General features: G+C 44.1%; 1 protein-coding gene across 1 annotated transcript in view; it reads right to left on the bottom strand.

Annotated features, from left to right (window-relative positions):
- Positions 1 to 22,774, bottom strand: part of CYFIP1 (cytoplasmic FMR1 interacting protein 1) — a 96,674-nt gene that overhangs the window by 22,858 nt on the left and 51,042 nt on the right. Inside the window, 11 exon segments of the mRNA XM_082465669.1 lie at positions 1,762 to 1,961; positions 5,892 to 6,011; positions 6,928 to 7,036; positions 7,145 to 7,221; positions 9,035 to 9,131; positions 10,621 to 10,777; positions 11,715 to 11,971; positions 11,973 to 12,060; positions 12,063 to 12,246; positions 13,054 to 13,201; positions 14,567 to 14,733. Of these exon segments, the coding sequence (XP_082321795.1) occupies positions 1,762 to 1,961; positions 5,892 to 6,011; positions 6,928 to 7,036; positions 7,145 to 7,221; positions 9,035 to 9,131; positions 10,621 to 10,777; positions 11,715 to 11,971; positions 11,973 to 12,060; positions 12,063 to 12,246; positions 13,054 to 13,201; positions 14,567 to 14,733 (1,604 nt within the window).

Genomic DNA, 22,774 nt, shown 5'->3' with positions numbered 1-22,774 from the left:
AAGAATGTATATTTAACAGTATGCCTAACAACATCCATTTCTGCAAAACGAAAAATACGCATGTATATTCGAGCGTATGGCAAAAACTCTAGAAGATAGACATGTTATAAGGGAAATCTCTAGGGATTTAATTATTTTCCCCATATACCTATTCCATATATATACACACACACACACACACACACACACACACACACACACACACACACAATTTCTAGCTTTTCTACAATTATGATGCATTACTTACGCAATAAAAATATTTTTTCAGTTAATTCCAACTCTAAAACAACTTGACAAATACCAGTTTCAAGAACCTGGGCACTTGGAAGGGAGTTTACCGGCATGAGTAGAGTCTCTAAAGTTTGGTTCCAGTGGATTGTGCCCAGCCAGGCCCAGGGCCCCCTGACCCAAGAAGGCCAACCAGGGCTCCTTCACCTGTGGTTCTTGTGGCCATGGCCGTGTGCCCTCTGCTGCTGCATGGGGCTGGGCGATGGCCCTAACGGCACACCTCCATGTACCAGCAACAGGCCTGTATTTCCCAAAAGGAAACCAACCCTGGGGTCCCAAACAGACAATGGCAATAGTAGGCATGATCAGGCCACAGGAGGGCCTCCCTTCTGCCCTCAGGGGTCGAAGCTCAGCACCCCTGGATCAAGACACAAAAATCTAGGCCTAAAAGACAGTAGTGATTAAGCCAACACATGGTAGGATGTTCAGATGCAGTAGTGAAGCAAAGTAAAAACAAAAGACACTTACTTTTTAAAGGTGGTCATAGGACTTCCCTGGTGGCACAGTGGTTAAGAATCCGCCTGCCAATGCAGGGGACCCAGGTTTGATCCCTGGTCCAGGAAGATCCCACATGCTGCGGAGCAACTAAGGCTGTGCGCCACAACTACTGAGCCTGCGAGCCACAACTACTGAGTGCCTACATGCCTAGAGCCTGTGCTCTGCAACAAGAGAAGCCACTGCAACTAGAGAAAGCCCGTGCACAGCAACAGAGACCCAACACAGCCAAAAATAAATAAATAAATTTATAAAAAATACATAAAAATAAAAAAATAAAAAGTGGTCATAACGCTCACACACACACGGTCTCTCACACACACCCTCACTCATACTCACCCCCATTTCTCACACTCACAAGCACACACACACGTTTCCTCTCTGGCATGTGCTGACACAGCAGGAGTGAAGCTCAGCGCAGAGAGGACAGGCCTCAGGCAGGCAGTTGCCAGAGTGTGGAGGTGACACAGAGCCATCCCAGGACCCTGGCTGGACCACGAGACTGGACCACATGACCCTGCAGCCAGCAGCCATGCCACCCTTCCAGCGGACCACTTTGTGTTGTTCAACATAGTAAAATGGTAGGTGTGTGGAGGGCGGCTAACTGGCAGACCCTCACATGGCCCTACATCCCAGAATGGAAGCACGAAAAGCAGGGTCACCCAGCACATTCCAACATCAGCAGACGTTACAAGTATGGAGGTGGTACAGACCCAGCAGCTGCCGTCCACATGTACCACAGATTTGGCCCTGAGCCCCAAGGGAGCGCCCTGGATAGGAACCCTGGCCCCGCACTGCATCTGCACATGAAAGCCATGACCACACACCCAAGGGCTGGCCCAGGGCTGCACTTGCAAATGGAGGAGACGAGGAGGGCCTGAGTATCCTGGACATGGGAAAAGATGGGCACTGAGACCATCCTGTTTCGATGCCCACCGGAAGGGGCATCCAGAGCCATCTGCGAGGTAGCGTGCTCACCGGTTGGTGGAGCCGTTGTAGCAGTAGTTGGGCAGGAAGTCGTAGTTGAGCTCCCAGAAGACGTGGAGGGTGATTCTCCCGTAGGGCGCTGACACGTTGTGGTTGGCCTCCCGGAACATGGCGTCAAAGCTGTCCAGAGTCAGGTACCTGCTCAGCAGCTTGTGGGTCATGCGGTTGATCTCCAAGAGGCCATCCAGCTCCTGTGGGACCACAAAGACAGGGACATGAGGACAGAGTTGGGCCTGGCGTGGCGGCCTCCATCCCCTACGTGGGTAGCGCCATGGTGGTGGGCCGGGAGCGGGCAGAGCAGGACGTGGACAGCGAGGGGCTGCACTGAGGGGGGGCCAGTGCACTAGGCCAAGAACGCACATGGTGGCAGTCCGGCAGGTGACACAAGCTTACTTCTCACACCTAAATGCATGTCCTCTCCACTGCTCTTAAAATGTCCCTCCTTTCCATGGTCGCCCCCGTATGGCCACTGTCCATTCTCCACTGCAGTTACCTCCCCACTGTCCACTGCTAGCCTCCAAACCCCTCACAGGGCAGAGAACACTGGGATGTGTCCACCCCCACCTGACGGCACACAGTGTGTCCTCAGGTGTTAGCCTTAATCAGCTTCCCTAACGCACCTGAAGTTACTCAAAAGCATTGCTGTGAGCTGGAAGCACGTTCAGAGGTGGCCTTCCAGGCTCTCACACTGACTGTTCATAAACCTGCCCAGGTCTGCACTATTCCCTGCGGCAGCCACTGGCCACATAGGGCAACAAGAACGTGGCTGGTCCAAACTGAGATGTGCCATACGTGTGAGATGCACAGATTTCAGAAACTGAATATGAAAACAAAGAATGTAAGATATCCATGTCAATAGAGTTCTTATGATTATATGTTGAATTGTTAATTTTTGGATATATTGGGTTAAATAAAATAGATTACTAAAATTAATTCCTCCAATTTCTTTCTCCTTTTCTAATGTGACTATAAGTAAATTTAAAATGGTCTCTGGGCAGAAGCAAGAAGAACTACAATCCTGCAGCCTGTTGAACGAAAACCACATTCACAGAAAGACAAAATGAAAAGGCAGGACTATGTACCAGATGAAGGAACAAGATAAAACCCCAGAAAAACAACTAAATGAAGTGGAGATAGCCAACGTTCCAGAAAAAGAATTCAGAATAATGAGAGTAAAGATGATCCAGGACCTCAGAAAAAGAATGGAGGCAAAGATAGAGAAGATGCAAGAAATGTTTAACAAAGACCTAAGAAGAATTAAAGAACAAACAAACAGAGATGAACAATACAATAACTGAAATGAAAAATACACTAGAAGGAATCAATAGCAGAATAACTGAGGCAGAAGAACGGATAAGTGACCTGGAAGACAGATCGGTGGAATTCACTGCCATGGAACAGAATAAAGAAAAAAGAATGAAAAGAAATGAAGACAGACTAAGAGACCTCTGGGACAACATTAAACTCACCAACATTCACATTATAGGGGTCCCAGAAGGAGAAGAGAGAGAGAAAGAACCCGAGAAAATATTTGAAGAGATTATAGTCGAAAAATTCCCTAACATGGGAAAGGAAATAGCCACCCAAGTCCAGGAAGCACAGAGAGTCCCAGGCAGGATAAACCCAAGGAAAAACATGCCGAGACACATAGTAATCAAAATGACAAAAATTAAAGACAAAGACAAATTATTAAAAGCAACAAGGGAAAAAACGACAAATAGCATACAAGGGAACTCCCATAAGGTTAACAGCTGATTTCTCAGCAGAAACTCTGCAAGCCAGAAGGGAGTGGCATGATATATTTAAAGTGATAAAAGAGAAGAACCTGCAACCAAGATTACTCTACCCAGCAAGGATCTCATTCAGATTTGACAGAGAAATCAAAAGCTTTACAGACAAGCAAAAGCTAACAGAATTCAGTACCACGAAACCAGCTCTACAGCAAATGCTAAAGGAACTTCTCTAAGTGGGAAACACAAGAGAAGAAAAGGACCTACAAAAACAAACCCAAAACAATTAAGAAAATGGTAATAGGAACATACATACTGAAAATTACCTTAAATGTGAATGGATTAAATGCTCCAACCAAAAGACACAGGCTCGCTGAATGGATTCAAAAACAAGACCCATATATATGCTGTCTACAAGAGACCCACTTCAGACCTAGGGACACATACAGACTGAAAGTGAGGTGACGGAAAAAGATATTCCATGCAAATGGAAATCAAAAGAAAGCTGGAGTAGCAATACTCAAATCAGATAAAATAGACTTTAAAATAAAGAATGTTACAAGAGACAAGGAAGGACACTACATAATGATCAAGGGATCAATCCAAGAAGAAGATATAACAATTATAAATATATATGCACCCAACAGAGGAGCACCTCAATACATAAGGCAAATGCTAACAGCCATAAAAGAGGAAATTGACAGTAACACAATAATAGTGGGGGACTTTAACACCTCACTTACACCAATGGACAGATCATCCAGACAACACCTCACTTACACCAATGGACAGATCATCCAGACAGAAAGTTAATAAGGAAACACAAGCTTTAAATGACACAATAGACCAGATAGATTTAATTGATATTTATAGGACATTCCATCCAAAAACAGCAGATTACACTTTCTTCTCAAGTGCACATGGAACATTCTCCAGGATAGATCACATCCTGGGTCACAAATCAAGCCTCAGTAAATTTAAGAAAACTGAAATCATATCAAGCATCTTTTCTGACCACAACACTATGAGATTAGAAATCAATTACAAGGAAAACAATGTAAAAAACACAAACACACAGAGGCTAAACAATACATTACTAAATAACCAAGAGATCACTGAAGAAGTCAAAGAGGAAATCAAAGAATACCTAGAGACAAATGACAACAAAAACACGACAATCCAAAACCTATGGGATGCAGCAAAAGCAATTCTAAGAGGGAAGTTTGTAGCAATACAATCCTACCTCAAGAAACAAGAAAAATCTCAAATAAACAATCTAACCTCACACCTAAAGGAACTAGAGAAAGAACAAACAAAACCCAAAGTTAGTAGAAGGAAAGAAATCATAAAGATCAGAGCAGAAATAAATGAAATAGAAACAAAGAAAACAATAGCAAAGATCAATAAAACTAAAAGCTGGGGAACAAAAAAAAGGTCTCTGGCTTGCATTCTATTTATACTGGTCAAAACCTCAACCGAATCACGTTAAGACCAAGGGCAATGAAACACCATGGCCTAGGCCAAGCCAGGCTGAAGGAAGAGCCACTGTGGGCTCTGTGGCCAGAGACAGCCTGGATTCTGAGGAAGGAGGGGGAACAAGCCCACCCCTGTGGAGATGCTCTGCCTCGAGGTGGGCCCAGCAGACACCCGCCCCCCACCTGCTTCTCTAGGAACAAACAGTCTTCCTGGAGTTCTCACAAGCTCATTATCATTTGCCTGCAGCCATTATGCTTGGAAGATAGATTTGGCACAAAAACCTTAAGTTGCATTTCCTTCCCTGCTGGCAAATGTCTGAGGACAATTGGATTTTCTTTCCCTGATCACTCTGCTCACATACCCAGAGGGTTTTTCCTTTTCCTTGAAAGTCCAATACTACAATGTTAACTACAGTGTTCCTTGGTGTTGGCCACTTTAGGTCCGTCTTCCCATGTATGCGATATTTGCTTCTAATATGTATTTATACTGTTTTTTATTCCATCAAAGTTTTCTTGAAGTAGCATTTTTAATGCCTGTTCCATCTCATTGCTTTGGTTTTTGCCTTCAGGGGCCTCTATGATATGTATGTTGAGTCTTCACTGTCCATCATCTCCATGATTTTCTCTCAAATCCTTTCTGTCTTCATTTCTTTTTAATTTTTTAAACGTTCCTCCTTTCATTCTTTTGCCATATCTTTTGCCATAGTGAGGTGTAACTATTTGTTCTTTCAAGTCAATTTAGAATTGTGAATATGAAGAGCAGATGCCCAGGCAGGCCCAGCTCAGTGAGTGCACACCTTTTGAGTTCTATGCAAAAAATGAACCTACCATCAGGTCAATTTATCAATAATGACAAAAGTAGAAGTAGCTCCAATCCCCCAAATCTGCTGAGCCTGAGAAAAGGGAGAGCACTTACAACTATTGATGTCAGGTCTTCACTCTCAAATCGCCCAATTGCCAGTTCCAGGGATTTGTACATGGCAGTGGAGACGCGCTGAGTAATCAGACGATTGAGGTCTATGGACCTGCCCAGGAGCTGGGCACAGAGAGTGGAAAGCATGAACAACAAAAAACAAATAAGCAACAGAATATGTATCTATCCCAGGAAACTGATTCCAAAAGATAAGACAGACAAATAATGCACAAAATTTAGATGACAGTATGATCAAATACCTTACTTTCCTAGAGCTGAAATTCTGCAAGTCAAAGCTGTAAAAGGACTTTTATAGTGTACTTACACTTACATCACAGACAGAAACCCCAAGCCTCCCCAGAGATCCTGGAGAGTCTGGGTCTGGCACTTAGCGTACCCCTTGTAACGGGGTCAGGGCCACCTCCCAGCACAGAGCGGCCTGCGTGCGCCTTACCCTCACCGTGTCACAAGGATGAGTAAGAAAAAACTACTCCATCTCCACTGCAGAGTCCTAACAACATGTGCATACCTCAGTATCATTTCAATAACATAAAAATACAGGCAAAACCCTGGTGAAAATGTCCCAAAATGTGAATGGTGGTTATTTGTAGATGGAATTACATGAGATTTCCCTACAGTTTTCTGTATTTTCCTTTTGGTGATGTATATATGTTATTTTTAAAGAAACAAAAAAAAGCACTGTATTATTACTCTTTGTGCTGGCCAAGAAAAAGCTCCTCCCCACCACTCTGAGCTGACTAGAGTCCACAGCTTCTTTCTTTGAAGCTCTGGCTTTTGGGCTCCTGGAAAGGAGCTGTGCTTGGGCCAGGCCTCCTGGGAGCTGCGCAGGGCAGCCTTCCCTTGTGTGTCAGGTTACCTAAGAGAAACTGCTTATCTTTAAAACCTCAGCTCTTTACATGGATGGTCCCACAGCCACATACATACTGACATCCATTAAAACCTGAGGAGCTCTAAGAAAACCCCACTATTTCTGCTGCCGGCTCCATGCCTCACTGTGCCCAGGAAAGGCCTGGCTCACCTGCACGTGCCTCTGCTTGAGCAGCGTCTCATAGCGATTAGATGGCGGGAGATGGATTGTTGCACCCTGATTCTTGCATTCTGATCGTAACCGTTTATCAAGAAGCAAACTAGCATGGAAGGAAGAGAGGACAATTTCTCACGTGCTGTGAATTTTAATGGAAATGTCAAATCAAGTTGCCCAAGATTTTGTACCCAAATTACAAACACATACTCACCTTCCCGCCATAACCTTATAATATGCAAATATCTGGTCGGCCAGCTTATAAACAAATTGGTCAAAGCAGAGATTCACCTAAAGGAAAGGAAAGGAAAGCGTGCATTAAATTTTGCTTCCCTAGGGAATTCCCCAGTGGTCCAGTGGTAAGGACTCTGCACTTTCATTGCCAAGGGCCCAGGTTCAATCCCTGATTGGGGAACTAAGATCCCCCAAGCTGTGTGGTACGGCACCCCCCCCCCAAAAAAAAGCTTCCCTAAACCAAGATCAAATAACAGAACTTAAAAAAAAATTTTTTTTTTTGATCCAGCAATTCCACTTCTAGGTATTTAAATGGAAACACTAACGAAAAATGATATCTGTACCCCAGGGTTCACTGCAGCACAACAGCCAAGACATGGAAACAACCTAAGTGTCCACTGATGGATAAATGGATAAAGAAGGTATGTACACACACACACACACACACACACACACACACACACACACACACACAAATGGAATATTACTCAGTCATAAAAGAGAAGGAAACCCTGCCATTTTCGACAACATAGATGGACCTTGAGGGTGCTATGCTAAGTGAAATAAGACAAATACTGCATGATCTCACTTGTATGTGGAATCTAAAAAAAACCAAAAACAAACCCATAAATACAAAGAAGAGATTGGTGGTTGCAGAGGTGGAGCATGGGAGAAATGGGTGAAGGTGGTCAAAAGGTACAAACTTCCAGTTATAAAATAAATAAGTTCTGGGGATTGAATTAAAAAACAAAACAAAACCCCAAAACCCCAACCCTTTGTTAAGGCAACTAAAAAAGGCTCTTATGAGAAAACAGAAACATCTTTACTGTCCAACAATAGCAGATTAAATCCATTTCAGTGGGACCAGGAGTGACCACCACACCACCACTAAAAATTATGTCAGAACCTTGCTTACTGATGGAGAAAAATGCTCCAATTCTCTTAAATACAATGGAATATAAGAAAGTCTCTGTTCTTCACGTGCTCCCAGGGGCTATCGTGCACTGCATCTGGGGGCAGCTCCTGACTCCAGGCTCTATGTCCTAAGAGCCGCTGCCCGCGGCCTCCTCTGGGCTCCCAACGTCGGTCAGAGTTGCAGGGTGGACACAGTCTGTGACTGACTTCACCCTCAAAAGTGTATCCTCACTTGCAAATGGGGCTAGCACATACCCCCCGGAACTGTGATGAGGACACCCTGTGCTCAGAGTGGAGCTGCCCCAGGACCCACGGGTCTCTGTCCCCAGCCCACCCTGCCTCACCCAGGAGCCCACGACATCTCCCCAAAGAAGCACTTCCTGTGGTTTTTGTGAGGATGTGGGGAAGGAGACCCAGATGTATAATGTAATCTGCTGAGGTTAAATTCTCTTACATCTTGAGCTAGAAAATAAGATTTATCTCCTTAGCTGCATGTACACAGACTTAATAACTCCACTTGTAGGAATTTGTCCTCAAGAATAATCCAATACAACTAAAAAGATACGTGCAAGGAAGTTCATCAAAGCATTATTTATAATTAAAAATAAAAAGGTAAAACTAGAGAAATTAAATAGAGGTTGGTTCAGTGCATCTCTTCTGTACAATGCCCCTGCTCTAGACTGTGTTCATGAAAGAAACAGGCAAGACATGCAGTGTTCACGACATGCAGTCACGTGAAAAGGATGTCCCCCAACAGCTGATGTTTTAAGACCCCAATCACCCTGTGTGGATGCACAGAAAAAAGTGCAGATAGAAGGGTTCACCCCAAAATGTTTATTGCAAAGTTCATTCCATTGTTTGAACCTCCTTGTATTAAAAAGAAAGGTTGTTCCCTCTAACATGCAGAGGAAAAAGGAAATTTTTAAAAGTCTATTAAAAGTGCCTGGGCCCTCACCTCTGCCTCGATTTCGTCATAGAGGAACTGCTTGTTGAACCTGGTGAGGGCATAGTGGGCGCTATCGTTGTACAGGTCCAGCGAGTAGAGGACGTACCTGCAGAATGGGAGAGAGGTCAGGCCAGCCGCCCACACGGGGTTTCTTGGCTCTCACACCCTGCCCTCCACGGGAAATGTAACCCTCACTGTCTTCCTCTCTCATGAGGAAAAACAATCTCTTACTTCAAATGCCAAACTCGGTTTCTGTGAGGGCCCTAACAGAGGCCCCAGCAAGCTGGCCAGACCCTCGGCAGGACATGCCTGGCTCAGCTACGCCCAGGGCGCCTGGCGGGTCCACGAGGGCCTCCTGCAACTTCATCTTCTCAATTACCGCGTTTCAAAGATTTTTACCCCACTCTGCAGTATTTTTAATAAACACAAGAATGAGACATTTTCTTATTTTTAAGAACAAACTGTCCGACTTAAAAAGAAAAACATACAAAGGTCCCAGGCCCCAGAGCTGACCATGAGCACGCCTGGTGTGGCCAAAGCCCCTCTCTCCTGGACAAACGGTGGTAGCCAATGGTCTCCAGAAGTAAGGTCCCTCTGAGGGCTTGAGGCGTGTAAGCAGCGGGCCCAATGTGGTCCTAGAGGTGCACACACGCTCATCAAGGCCTCTAACGCTCCGGAACAGACACCACGGCTGCTGCAGAGTGAGGGAAGGCCGCCCTCCTGACGTGCACAGGCAAGGACGGTGGGGGGAGGACCCGCTAGGCAGGGCCCCAATCTGCTCTCTACACGACACCCTGTTTGCTATTACTTTCCCTCCATGGACTTCATATTTTCAAAATCTCTGACCCCCTGCCCTGACCCTGAGCTGCAAACTCTAAACAAAGATGTTCAATGAACATTTCCTCTCCCAAATCCATCTGAGTCGGAGGCCATGCCACACCACCTCTCTCCCCTTGCCAAGTTCCTGGGCCTCACAGCACCTGGACACAGTGGACTTAATTAGCTCTACTGCCTCAGTTCTGGATTTCAGTCTGAAGCCAAGACACCTGTTCCTTGTACTGATATCTGAAGTCTCACCCCAAGAATTATGACTTCAGGGACTTCCCTGGTGGTGCAGTGGTTAAGAATCCGCCTGCCAATGCAGGGGACACGGGTTCGATCCCTGGTCCGGGAAGATCCCACATGCCGCAGAGCAACTAAGCCCGTGTGCCGCGACTACTGAGCCTGTGCTCTAGAGCCCATGATCCACAACTTCTGAGCCCACGAGCCACAACTGCTGAGCCGGCAAGCCACAACTACTGAGCCCACACGCCACAACTACTGAAGCCCACACGCCTAGAGCCTGTGCTCCGCAACAAGAGAAGCCACCACACTGCAACGAAGAGTAGACCCCGCTCATCACAACTAGAGAAAAGCCCGCGCACAGTGACGGAGACCCAACGTAGCCAAAAATAAATAAATTAAAAAAAAAAGAATTACGACCTCAAATGAAGTGCTGAGAACAGTCACCCCTCCCCCACCGCCCAGCTCCCAAATGCCACCAAGGGCCTCAATCACACAGACAGGAGGCTGGGACAGGCCTCCAGGACACTCACTCCATCATCGACGCTTCCTTGGTCTCCAGGATGTGGTCTGTCAGGATCCAGGGCATGGACATCTCAATGGGGAACTGGATCCTCCTACCCATAGTCAGCTCCAGGAAGAACTCTCGGAACCACAACTGCGAAAGGTCGCAGCACTGCTGGAGCGTCTCTTAAGGAATTCAAATAACACCACATTAATATTCCGCAAGCAGAAAAGACTGCACAGGATAATGCGAGGGGGCGCGTGCCAGGCTCTCAGCCCCGAGCTGCGGGGAGTGCACATGAGCAGGGAGGGGTCACGCGTGCCTTGCACACAGTGTGGCCACAGGCAAAGCCACCTGGACGTGCTGATTCTCACTCACAAACAGAGCAGAGTCAGCGTCCAGCCCCATGGGCCCAGCACGGACACCGCCGCCACCAACGGGAGCTGGTCAACACTGCGCGCCTTCTGGTGGGATTTATTTTATATGGGATACAGACACAGCATTACACGCACACTTGGTGCAGGTCTATCTAATGCAAAATAGACAGATTGAAAAAAAAAACGTTTCCATCCTTTTACGAAGAGAAAAACAAAAGCCCTGCTATTACTCTAAGCCTGCAGCACTTGCAGCCTCCCACCCTGAATAACGGCTGCAGCACAGAAATAAATGTGGGCGGCTCCACGATGACAAAGGGCACCCACACGTGCCCCGGTCACCCTAGGACAGGCTGTGCACATCAGGTCACCTGCCACCTTCCACACATCGCAGTCGTGGGTGGTTTCTGATATTTATCACCACCTGCGTCTCGAGCCAGGTGACAGTCACATTGGCCTGTGTTGCTGACCCAGTTCAGGTTACAAAGACTTTGCGTCCAGGTTACTGGGCTAGCCCAGGGCCCACAGGCCTCACCCTTCTAAGGGCCATGCCACATGGAGGGAACCCCCAGCCGGCCATGCATTTAGAGCAACAGGTGAGGGAGTGTCACGAGGGTTGCAGCTTGTGTCACTGCCTGGGTGCGTGAAGGGACCACAGCAGGGGCGACCAGGCAGGCGGAAGCGTTCTAGACGGTGTTAGTGGTGTTAGAACATGCTGGGCCGGACACTGGTCAGCAGTAGCTCTTACCACTGAAATTTATCAAGTGGGTGTAGAAGAATGACTCGCGATGAAATTTTTCTATGTCCAATATGGTGGGCCCCTCGAGGCTACTTCTCAAGGTTTTCTTGGAACCACTTTTGTCTGCAATGAGGGACTCTAGCATGGTTCTCACCATGTAAAGCTGCATTATCCAAGGAAACATTTGCGGGGGAGAAAATATACATGGCACGTTAGTTACGACAAACGCAGATAAACCACGAGAGGGACTGCCCCGTGGACACTGTGCCGGGTCCTCGCAGGGGCGGCGCCCATCCACGAGGCCAAGTCGCTGCTGCTTGGGGCAAAGAACTTGGAGCAGAACCGTTCACCTTGGGCCGTAAATACCAACAAGAAAAACAAACAGTGTCTTACCACCGAACGTTAACAGAGGCGGATAGGTGTAGGACTGCCTCAGAAACGCGTTAACCACATGCAAGAGCCTTTCCGTGCCCACAGACTTGAGCTGCCTGAGCAGCTCAGCGGAGCTCAAGGACTCCGCCATGGTGCGCACCAGGTAGAGCTAGACACGGACAGACGGGAGAGCGGAGACAGCGTTAGTCACACGCAGCACAGGGCAGGGACAGACACGCGGACGAGTGAGGAGGGTGCCTGCGTGCTGGCAGACAGGGGACGGACAGACCCCGGACGGCACCCTCCTGGGGCAGCAATGACTTCCTCCCAGGTACCCCAGAGGTTTCATACAGAGCCAGCAACATGCTCTGCTGGTAATTCTCTGAAAGACGGACAGAAGCGATTCTAAAAGTCCCCAACACAGAGATGATGAGTAAGAAGTACAAAGTCCCAAAACAGGAGGGGAAAAGCCAAAGGGCATAGTAAATCATGTATGAGGTCAGAGAAAAGCTGCCTGGGGGCAGGAGGGAGCTGAGTGTGCCAGAAGAGGGTGCCGCAGTGGTAGCTGAAGACCACAGACACGCCGAAGCTATGTTTTTAAATTTCCAAAAATTTTATCTTTAGGAATGATCATTTTTAGAGCCAACATAAAAATTATAACCATACATTTAAACACCCATCAGGCAACACAGCATAAATACAGACACATAGACTTTCACCCACATTTTTGGGATAGGAGTTGATGCAGTCAAATAAAGATCTGCATGCAAATAACCAAACCCAAGAATCACAGGGTGTCTGCACCCCAGATTCACTTGGGCGAGGAATAAAGGAGCAAAAAAGACACAGGCAGTACTTTACCTGCCCGAGCAGACAGCGGTGAGGTCATTTCACTCCCAGCCCCCCTACCACCCCCCAGCTCAGGGTCAGCCCACTCAGGGGAACAGGCAGAGACAGGGGATCAGGGAACAAGAACCTGGGTGCTAGAGGGTCCCACGGCGCGCCGTGGCACTTTAATGTCAAAGCCGCTCTTGGGGTCCTTCTCGCCCCGCAGGGCCGGGTCGTTGAAGGGCTCGTGCCCTGTCTCCCAGTCACACACGGTCTTCCTGATGGCCTGCAGGACACTAAACCGCCCGTCAAGCTGTCAGGGCAGATGCAGTGCCGACACGCTCGGCACTTTTACAGTCACAGCATCGCCTCGCCTCTCACACAGCCAACTCTTACACACACGAATCCCTCCGGGGGCAGGGGGGAGACGTGGTAATGGACCAGTTCAACGTGAAACTTCAAAAATATATCGTTTTCTTGGGGACACTACCACCCTCAGAAGATCTAATGTAGTTGCATTTTGTATCAATTAGCCCAGATGTGATGTTTTATTTCCTAAACACTGAGACATACTCAGGGCAGCAAGAGGACAGACCCCAAACATCACCCAGAGCTGAAACTCAACCTCCCTGCGAGGCATCCCATTTTCTAACTTGAATATGAAGTCACCAGCACAAGACTGGGGACTCTGCCCATGTCCCCAACTCCCTTGGACATCGGGATGCCCCCACTCCCAACAGGGCTCCACCATTCGGAGTCCTCCACAGCGCCACCCTCAGGGCAGACGCCACACCCACACGCCCATCCTGATCACCTCGTGGGGAAAGTTCTAGCTAAATCCAGAGTTACTCTAAGACTACGCTGCACATTTCCCACGTGGTGAGGCTCCATCACAGTAAGCGTGAGCAAAACCGAGGCACTACCGAAAATATGAAAACCTTTACTAAGCCCTCCAGGAGAGAGAGAACAAGAACTGGGAAACCTCACAGTGTAAGATCTTACTAATGCTAAAGTCATACCATACCAGGTGACAATTACATCAACCATAAAGCAACAAAATGAAATCAGTACATGGGTGAGCCCCTGTGAGCTTCATTTTAGGTAAATGTCTCTGAAAGAAAACTTTATCTAAAAGGCTAAACATTAATAGAAAACTAGCTCAAGATTGCTACAGGAACTCTGCAATATGTATGTACTGGGTTGGCCAAAAAGTTCATTCGGGTTTTTCTGTAACATCTTACAGAAAAACCTGAAAAACTTTTTGGCCAACACAATAGTTCTTGACTCATTTGTAAGACAGGCGAAAAGGAACAGAAGCAAAAATACTTAAGAAATGGGAGGTGAGATTCTGGGTTGTGTGTCCCTACAGGCCTGGTGAACAGAATTGCCAGACAGATTTTGAGACACTCCCAGGCCCCAGATAAGCACATCCTTGTCCCTGGGTCTCCAGACTGCTTAGACCCTCTGTAGTTGATTTATTGTGGGTTGCTCAGGTTAATAATTGGACCCACTGCATTACATTTAGAGGAAGTTCACCAAAAGGGTGCCTGGAGGTTGAATATGAATGCACTTTATGAAAAGGTAACTCTACAGCTGTTCAAACCTAAGCTGATCCTTCAGTTTTGGATGACTGTGCAGGCAGTGCATGCAGCAGGGCTGACCTCTGGATGACGTTCTTCTTCTTCTTGATGGCCTGCCTGAGCGGCTCCCTGAGGGTGACCTGGGAGAAGTCCTGCAGCGCGGCGTAGACAGTGTGGCGGATGGCATGGTTGAACACGCTCTCCATCCTGCCCATCAGCACCTGCAAGCCTTTGATCATGGCGATCACCTGCAGGGGGACGAACACATGATCTTCAGTGTGCTGGAGGGTCACAGCTGAGCTCCATGGGCCTGACACATGCCAGGAGACTGCCTCCCCCAAGCACAGGGCCTCTCTTTGGCCTCCTGTGTTTCTGCTCTGCACCTGCAGCTGTCCCTGTTCCTAGGTCTGACCCCATCAGACCATGAGTGCCTCGAGGGCAGGGACAGATCTGCTTGGCCTGGAGCCAACATGGGCATTTGGTAACTGACTCAAAATACTTCTGAATGCATTAGGGTGCACCTCTCTGTGAAAGACTTCAACAAAACAGAAAAAGATTCAGAAAAGCAAATTTGTTATTATCTGAACAGGAAAAAAGAAGTTACAAGCTTGTAACCCAAATCCCATCTGTTAAACCAGCGGTCCCCAACCTTTTTGGCACCAGGGACTGGTGTCGTGGAAAACAATTTTTCTGAGGATGGGGTCGGGGGGAAGGTTTTGGGATGATTCAAGTGCATTACATTTATTGTGCACTTTACTTCTATTATTATTACATTGTACTATATATTGAAATAATTATACAACTCATCATAATGCAGAATCAGTGGGAGCCCTGAGCTTGTTTCCCTGCAGCTAGATGGTCCCATCCGGGGTTGATGGGAGACAGTGACATCCAAAGTGTGTTGCTTATGTCCAGTCTACTCCGTAAGATGCAGCTTAATTGTCACTTGCCACTCACTGATAGGGTTTTGATATGGGTCTGCAAGCAACTGATTTATTATGGTCTCTGTGCAGTCACACCTCTCTGCTAATGATAATCTGTATTTGCAGCCACTCCCCAGCGCTAGCATCACCGCCTCAGCTCCACCTCAGGTCATCAGGCATTAGTTTCTCATAAGGAGCGTGCAACCTAGATCCCTCGCGTACGCAGTTCACAGTAGGGTTTGCGCTCCTATGAGAATCTAATGCCGCCGCTGATCTGACAGGAGGTGGAGCTCAGGTGGTAATGTGAGCGATGGGGAGCGGCTGTAAATACAGATGAAGCTTTGCTCGCTCACCTGCCGCTCCCCTCCTGCTGTGTGGCCCGGGGGTTGGGGACCCCTGCGTTAAACAATAATGGCACAGTGAATTAATATGCATAAAAAGGTCAGAAGAAAATGCACTGAACTGCTTAAAGTTCATTTTTGTGATGGCATCAGAGACATGATACTGTCCTCATTTCACATGTGTGTTTTCTCTGTTTGCTTTGAGGATTTATATGATGAATCTGGGTTGCTTTTCTAATGAGAAAAAAAAGGGAAATTTTCTATGTAAAAAAGCAAATTCTCCAACTGAAGTTGAATTGAATTCAAATTCACAGCAATCTGAATGAAAATGAAATTACTATATATTCAAACTTATGGGATGTAGGAAAAGGTGTACTGAAAGGTAAATTTGGAACTTTGGATGCATATATTAGAAAACAAAAAAGCCTAAAGATAATAATAACCTAATACTGATCACTAATTTATAAAAAGATAAAACAGAATAACCCCCCCAAAAGTAGAGGGAAATGAATATCTAAAAGCAAAAATTAATGAAACAGAAAACAAGCATAGGGCTTCCCTGGTGGTGCAGTGGTTGAGAATCTGCCTGCCAATGCAGGGGACATGGGTTCGAGCCCTGGTCTGGGAAGATCCCGCATGCCGCGGAGCAACTGGGGCCGTGAGCCACAATTACTGAGCCCATGCGTCTGGAGCCTGTGCTCCGCAACAAGAGAGGCCGCGACAGTGAGAGGCCCGCGCACCGCGATGAAGAGTGGCCCCTGCCTGCCACAACTAGAGAAAGCCCTCGCACAGAAACGAAGACCCAACACAGCCAAAAATAAATAAATAAATTTTAAAAAATAAATAAATAAATAAAAGAAAACAAGCATATAATAGAGGGTGATCAACTAAGATAAAGCTGTTTTATAAACAAACAAACAAATGCTCAGCAAGACTGATCAAGAAAAAATAACACATAAGGCATGAATTACAAGCATTACAAATAAAGAGGGGACACTACCACACGATTTACAAATATTAAGAGATTATAAGACTATACTGGAATAGGATAAACATACAGATCAGTGGAATAGAATTAAGAGTCCAGAAATAAACCCTCACATTTATAGTCAATTAATTTTCAACAAGGCCTGAAAATAATTCAATGGGTTAATATTATCTTTTCAACAAATAGTATGGGTACAACTGAATATCCACATGCAAAAGAATGAAGCTGGACTCCTGTGTAGGAAAGGGTCATCTCAGCAGGCCTGGGATGACCAAACCCTGCACGTTCCCAGGAAAGGTCTGGCCCTTGGTTGGCTCCTAGGAACCGACTCTGAGCCATTGGAATACTCAGCCTGAAGAATGTCTGTGTGTCTGAGGCTTTGGGCCATTGCAATAGCAGTTTCACCAGCTACTTTATGCTACCAATGTGATTCATAGCAAACAGTTGTTTTTGCTCTGGATCTGGAGTCTGAGTAGCTGAGGTCAATCGTGCATGTGCTATGTGCCTACATTACTGACCCTCAATAAAATTCCTGGACACCAAGGCTCAGGTGAGCTTCCCTGGTTGGCAACACTTTGCATCTGTAATCACCCATCACTGCCAGGAGAATTAAGCACATCCCCTGCAGCTCCAATAGGAGGGGGACACTGGAATTTGCACCTGGTTTCTCCTGGACTTCACCCAGGTGTCTCTCCCCTTTGCTGATTTTAACCTGTGTCCTTTTGCTGTAATAAATCATAACCTTGAATAGAACAGCTACTTAGTCCTGTGAGTCCTTCTAGCAAATTTAGCCTGAGGGTGGTCTTGGGGACCCCTGACAGAACACCCTACCTCACACCATAAAAAAATTAACTCAAAATTGATCACACCTCAAATATATGAGGAAAAACAGAGGAATAAATCTTTGTGACTTAGGTTAGGCAGTGATTTCTTATGATATGACACCAAAAGCACAAGTAACCAAAGGAAAAATTGAAAAACTGAACTTTATCAAAATTAAAGACTTTTATGCTTCAAAAGACCCCATGAAGAAAGTAAAAAGTTAATGGGAGAAAATACTGCAAATCATATGCCTGATAAGAACAGGTATCTAGAATATATAGAGAACTCAATAATAAAAAGACAACTAATTCAATTAAAAAATGGGCAAAGGATCTGCATAGACATTTCTCCAAAGATATACAAACTATCAATAAGCACAGAAAATATGCTCAACAGCATTAGTTGTTATAAAAATGCAAATCAAAACCACAATGAGATATTCCTTCATATCTAGTAGGATAGCTGGAATCAAAGGACAGATATCAGGGGTTGGCAAGGAGTTGGAGAAAGTGGGACCCTCTAGCAAGGCTGGTAGGAATGTAAAGTAGTGCTACCACTTTGCAAACCATCTGGTAGTTTCTCAAAATGTTAAACATAGAGATACCATATGACCCAGCAATTCTACTCCTAGGTATATCACCAGAAGGAATGAAAACAAGTCCACACAAAAATCTATACACAAAAGTTCATAAGAGCATTACTCAAAAGTGAAAAACTAAAACAATCCAAGTATCCATCAGCTAATACGGATAAATAAAATGTGATATATACATACAATGGAATATGATTTGGCAATGAAAAGAACGAAATACTGATACATGTGTGAACCTTGAAAATATTATGTTAAGTGAAAGAAGCCAATCACAGCCACGTATTGTATGAAATGCCCAGAATAAGCAAATCTACAGAGTCAGACGGTAGACGGGTAGCTGCCACGGGATGAAGAAAGGGGAGAATGGGGGTGGGGGGTGACTACTAATGGATTCCTTTTTGAGGCAACAAAAATGTTCCAAATTTGATTGTGATTGCACAATTCTGTGAATAGGTACCCCCGAAGCACTGGATTTTACACTTTAAATGGGTGAACTGTATGGTATGCGGGGGAAAAAGCTGTTACCAAAAAGATGAGAACTTACTATAAAAAACTGTGATCCACCTCCTAGAGTAATGGAAATAAAAACAAAAATAAACAAGTGGGACCTAATGAAACTTCAAAGCTTTTGCACAGCAAAGGAAACCATAAACAAGACAAAAAGACAACCCTCAGAATGGGAGAAAATATTTGCAAATGAATCAACGGACAAAGGATTAATCTCCAAAATATATAAACAGCTCATTCAGCTCAATATCAAAGAAACAAACACCCCAATCCAAAAATGGGCAGAAGACCTAAATAGACATTTCTCCAAAGAAGACATACAGACGGCCACGAAGCACATGAAAAGCTGCTCAACATCACTAATTATTAGAGAAATGCAAATCAAAACTACAATGAGGTATCACCTCACTCCTGTTAGAATGGGGATCATCAGAAAATCTACAAACAACAAATGCTGGAGAGGGTGTGGAGAAAAGGGAACCCTCTTGCACTGTTGGTGGGAATGTAAATTGATACAGCCACTCTGGAGAACAATATGGAGGTTCCTTAAAAAACTAAAAATAGAATTACCATATGACCCAGCAATCCCACTACTGGGCATATACCCAGAGAAAACCGTAATTCAAAAAGACACATGCACCCGAATGTTCATTGCAGCACTATTTACAATAGCCAGGTCATGGAAGCAACCTAAATGCCCATCAACAGACGAATGGATAAAGAAGATGTGGTACATATATACAATGGAATATTACTCAGCCATAAAAAGGAACGAAATTGAGTCATTTGTTGAGACGTGGATGGATCTAGAGACTGTCATACAGAGTGAAGTAAGTCAGAAAGAGAAAAACAAATATCATATATTAATGCATGTATGTGGAACCTAGAAAAATGGTACAGATGAGCCAGTTTGCAGGGCAGAAGTTGAGACACAGATGTAGAGAATGGACATATGGACACCAAGGGGGGAAAACTGCGGTGAGGTGGGGATGGTGGTGTGCTGAATTGGGCGATTGGGATTGACATGTATACACTGATGTGTATAAAATTGATGCCTAATAAGAACCTGCAGTATAAAAAAACAAACAAAACAACTAATACTAAACTTTCATTGGGTTATTTGTATGGAAATATGTTAATATAAATGTTTCAGACATTACATGAAATTCCTAAAAATCTTATATTTGTATTTGTATGGAAATATGTATGGAAATATGTTAATATAAATGTTTCAGACATTACATGAAATTTCTAAAAATCTTTTATGTTCTGGTATAATGTTATAAGTAATAATCCTAGTTATTACTTTAAAATGTATATCTCAGAAATAACTAATTTTCTTGTCAACTGCATTATTATGAACTTTCATCAAATCTTTTACCGTGGTCATTTTTAAGTCTTTTGTCATTTACAGACAGTTCTGGGTGTACTCTGATGATTTTGCAAATATGTTCCTATAAAAGGGTTTCATCTTCAAGAAATTCATGGAAAAGACTCTGACAAGTACAGGTTTCTGGTAACTGACTGTACTGCTGAACTGAATGAATAAGCATTTTCAGAACTCTGATGAAAAACTGATGAACTCATAAAAGTTCTAACAAAAGATCAAGATGAAAAAAAACAATTAATTACATGGGAGTGAGTGAACTGATGAGGATGAGTATAATTTTTGTGACTTTCTGTCTGAATTAAAAAAAAAAAAAAAAAAAAATCCCACAAGGACTCAGAGGCAAAGAATATACAAATCAATTTTCACTGCAAAGTAAAGGAGCTGTTACAGTGGAGGATTACTGGACTGAATGTCAATATTATGACATAGTATGAGTGTGTTTCATGTTTGGTAATTGCAATCATTGTTGCTTTTGTTGTGGTCATCCATGTACAATGCTTGGTGTCAGTCTATTTATCTCTTGTAAAAATAAAATACAGTGTGTGTGTGTGAAAACAAAACAAAACAAAAAAATTAGAAAATTGAGAAAGATTCTTAGAAAACCCTTGAAAATACAACTTACCAAAACTGATACAAGAAGAAACAGAAAATCTGAATACCCCTACATATAGCAAAGACACTGAAAGTTTCAAAAACCATCCCATAAAGGAAAAGCTTCATCAATAAATGCTAGAAAACATTTAAGGAAAAAAATAACATCTTAAACAAACCACTACAGACAACAGAAAAGAAGGAAGTGCTGTGAGCCATTTTACGAAGCCAGCATCCAAAAACTAGGGTGGAAGGTTATAAAAAAGGAATGTTACCCACTCCTCAGGTGTGGGCTAAGCACAGTGACTTCCTCCCCAAAAGTGCCCTATGAAAGGGGGCGGTGGCCGGTGTGGGTAACCTCAGCCAGGTGACCAAGGTCAACACCAGCACTGATGAACCACAGTGACAGCATGGACCTCTGATGTGAGGTGATGAAAACAGCTCTGTGGTCCTCCTTCGCAAAAGCTACAACCCCAGTCTAATCAAGAAAAAAACATCAGATAAATTCCAATTGAGGGACATTCTAAAAACACCTGACTAGCACTCCTCAAAACCGTCAAGGTCATCACAAACAAGGAAAGTCTGAGACACTGTCGTGACCTAGAAGAGCCAAAGGACACATGATGACTATATGTGATGTAGGATCCTGGATCAGAGGAAGAACGTTATAGAAAAGTGAGGAAATATGAATAAGGCATGGACTTTAGCTAATAATAATGTATTGATACTGGCTTATTAAAAATGTAACAATACTAATGTAAGATATTAGTAATAAGTGAAAATGGGTGTGGGGTATATGGGAATTCACTGTACTACCTTTGCAATTTTTCTGTAAATCTGAAAGTATTCTAAAATGAAACACTGAAAGAAAAAAGTATTATCAAAAGCCACTCTTACTCATGAAACTTGATGCAAAAATCCAAATCAAAATATTAGCAACTTATATCCAGCAATATATAAAGAGGATAATATATCATGATCAAGTTGAGTTTAAACCAGGAATGCAAGGCTAACTTAACATCAAACCTGATCCAAAAAATCCTATCAGTGTAAATCTACCACATTAATGGAATAAAAAAGTCATAAAACTATCTCAACGGATGCAAAAGTATTTTATAAAACTAATATAAAATCCATGATAAAATCTCTTAGCAAACAAGGAATAGAAGGCAACTTTTCTGATCTGAGGAAGGGTGGCTATAAGGAACCTACAGCAAATATATCATACGGTGAAATGTTGAAAGCTTTCCCTCTGAGATGAGAAACAAGACAAAGATGCCTGAAGCCTCCTTCTATTTAATGAGTAGGGATCCTACCCAGTGTGATTTAAAAAAAAAATAGAAGGGGGAGAAATAAAACTGTCATCATTTCCAGATGATATGATTATATAAGTAGAAAATCCAAAAGAATACATAGGTAATTTATTATAATTAATAAGTGAGTTTAGACAAGTTGGTAGATACAAGGAAAATACAAAAAATAATTTTGATTTTAAACATCAGTGATAAACATTTAGAAAAAAATTAAAATACACCATCAAATATCAAATACCTAGAAATAAAGCCAACAAAAGATGTGCAAAAGTTTTACAGATGAAAAGATATCTTAGAGAATCTTAACAAATGGAGGGACATACCAGATTCATAAGAGACTTAATTTTATAAATTTGTCAATTCTTCCTAAAATGATCTATAGGTTTATTCATATCCTCATAAAAAATTCTAACAGGTTTCACTGGGACATGGAAAGATGATTCTAAAATGTTTATGAAAATACAAAGCACAAGAATAGCTAAGGAACTCTTGAAGACAGAAAGACCTGCTTTACCAGACACACGATTAACTATTGTAATTAACACAGAGGGGTGTTAGGAAAGGATAGACAAACTGACCAATGGATCAGAACATGAGCAGAAACACACCTGCCCAGGTATGGTCACCTGACTCACAACAGAGGTGGCAAGTAGAGCAGTTGGGAGGGTTGGTGGGGACATTTCAGATCCAAATGTGAAAGCAGAATAAGACATCCAGAAGACAATGTAGGAGACTATCTTCATGACCTTGGGGTATGCAAAGATTCCTTAAACAAGGCAGGAAACATACAGCTACAAAATCTACATCCAAACACTGGATGGC

Source organism: Balaenoptera physalus (assembly GCF_965194825.1).
Source record: "Balaenoptera physalus genome assembly, chromosome: 6".
NCBI lineage: Eukaryota > Metazoa > Chordata > Mammalia > Artiodactyla > Balaenopteridae > Balaenoptera > Balaenoptera physalus.
Note: the sequence above shows the minus strand (reverse complement) of the source record. Positions and strands in the feature narration are given on the sequence as shown.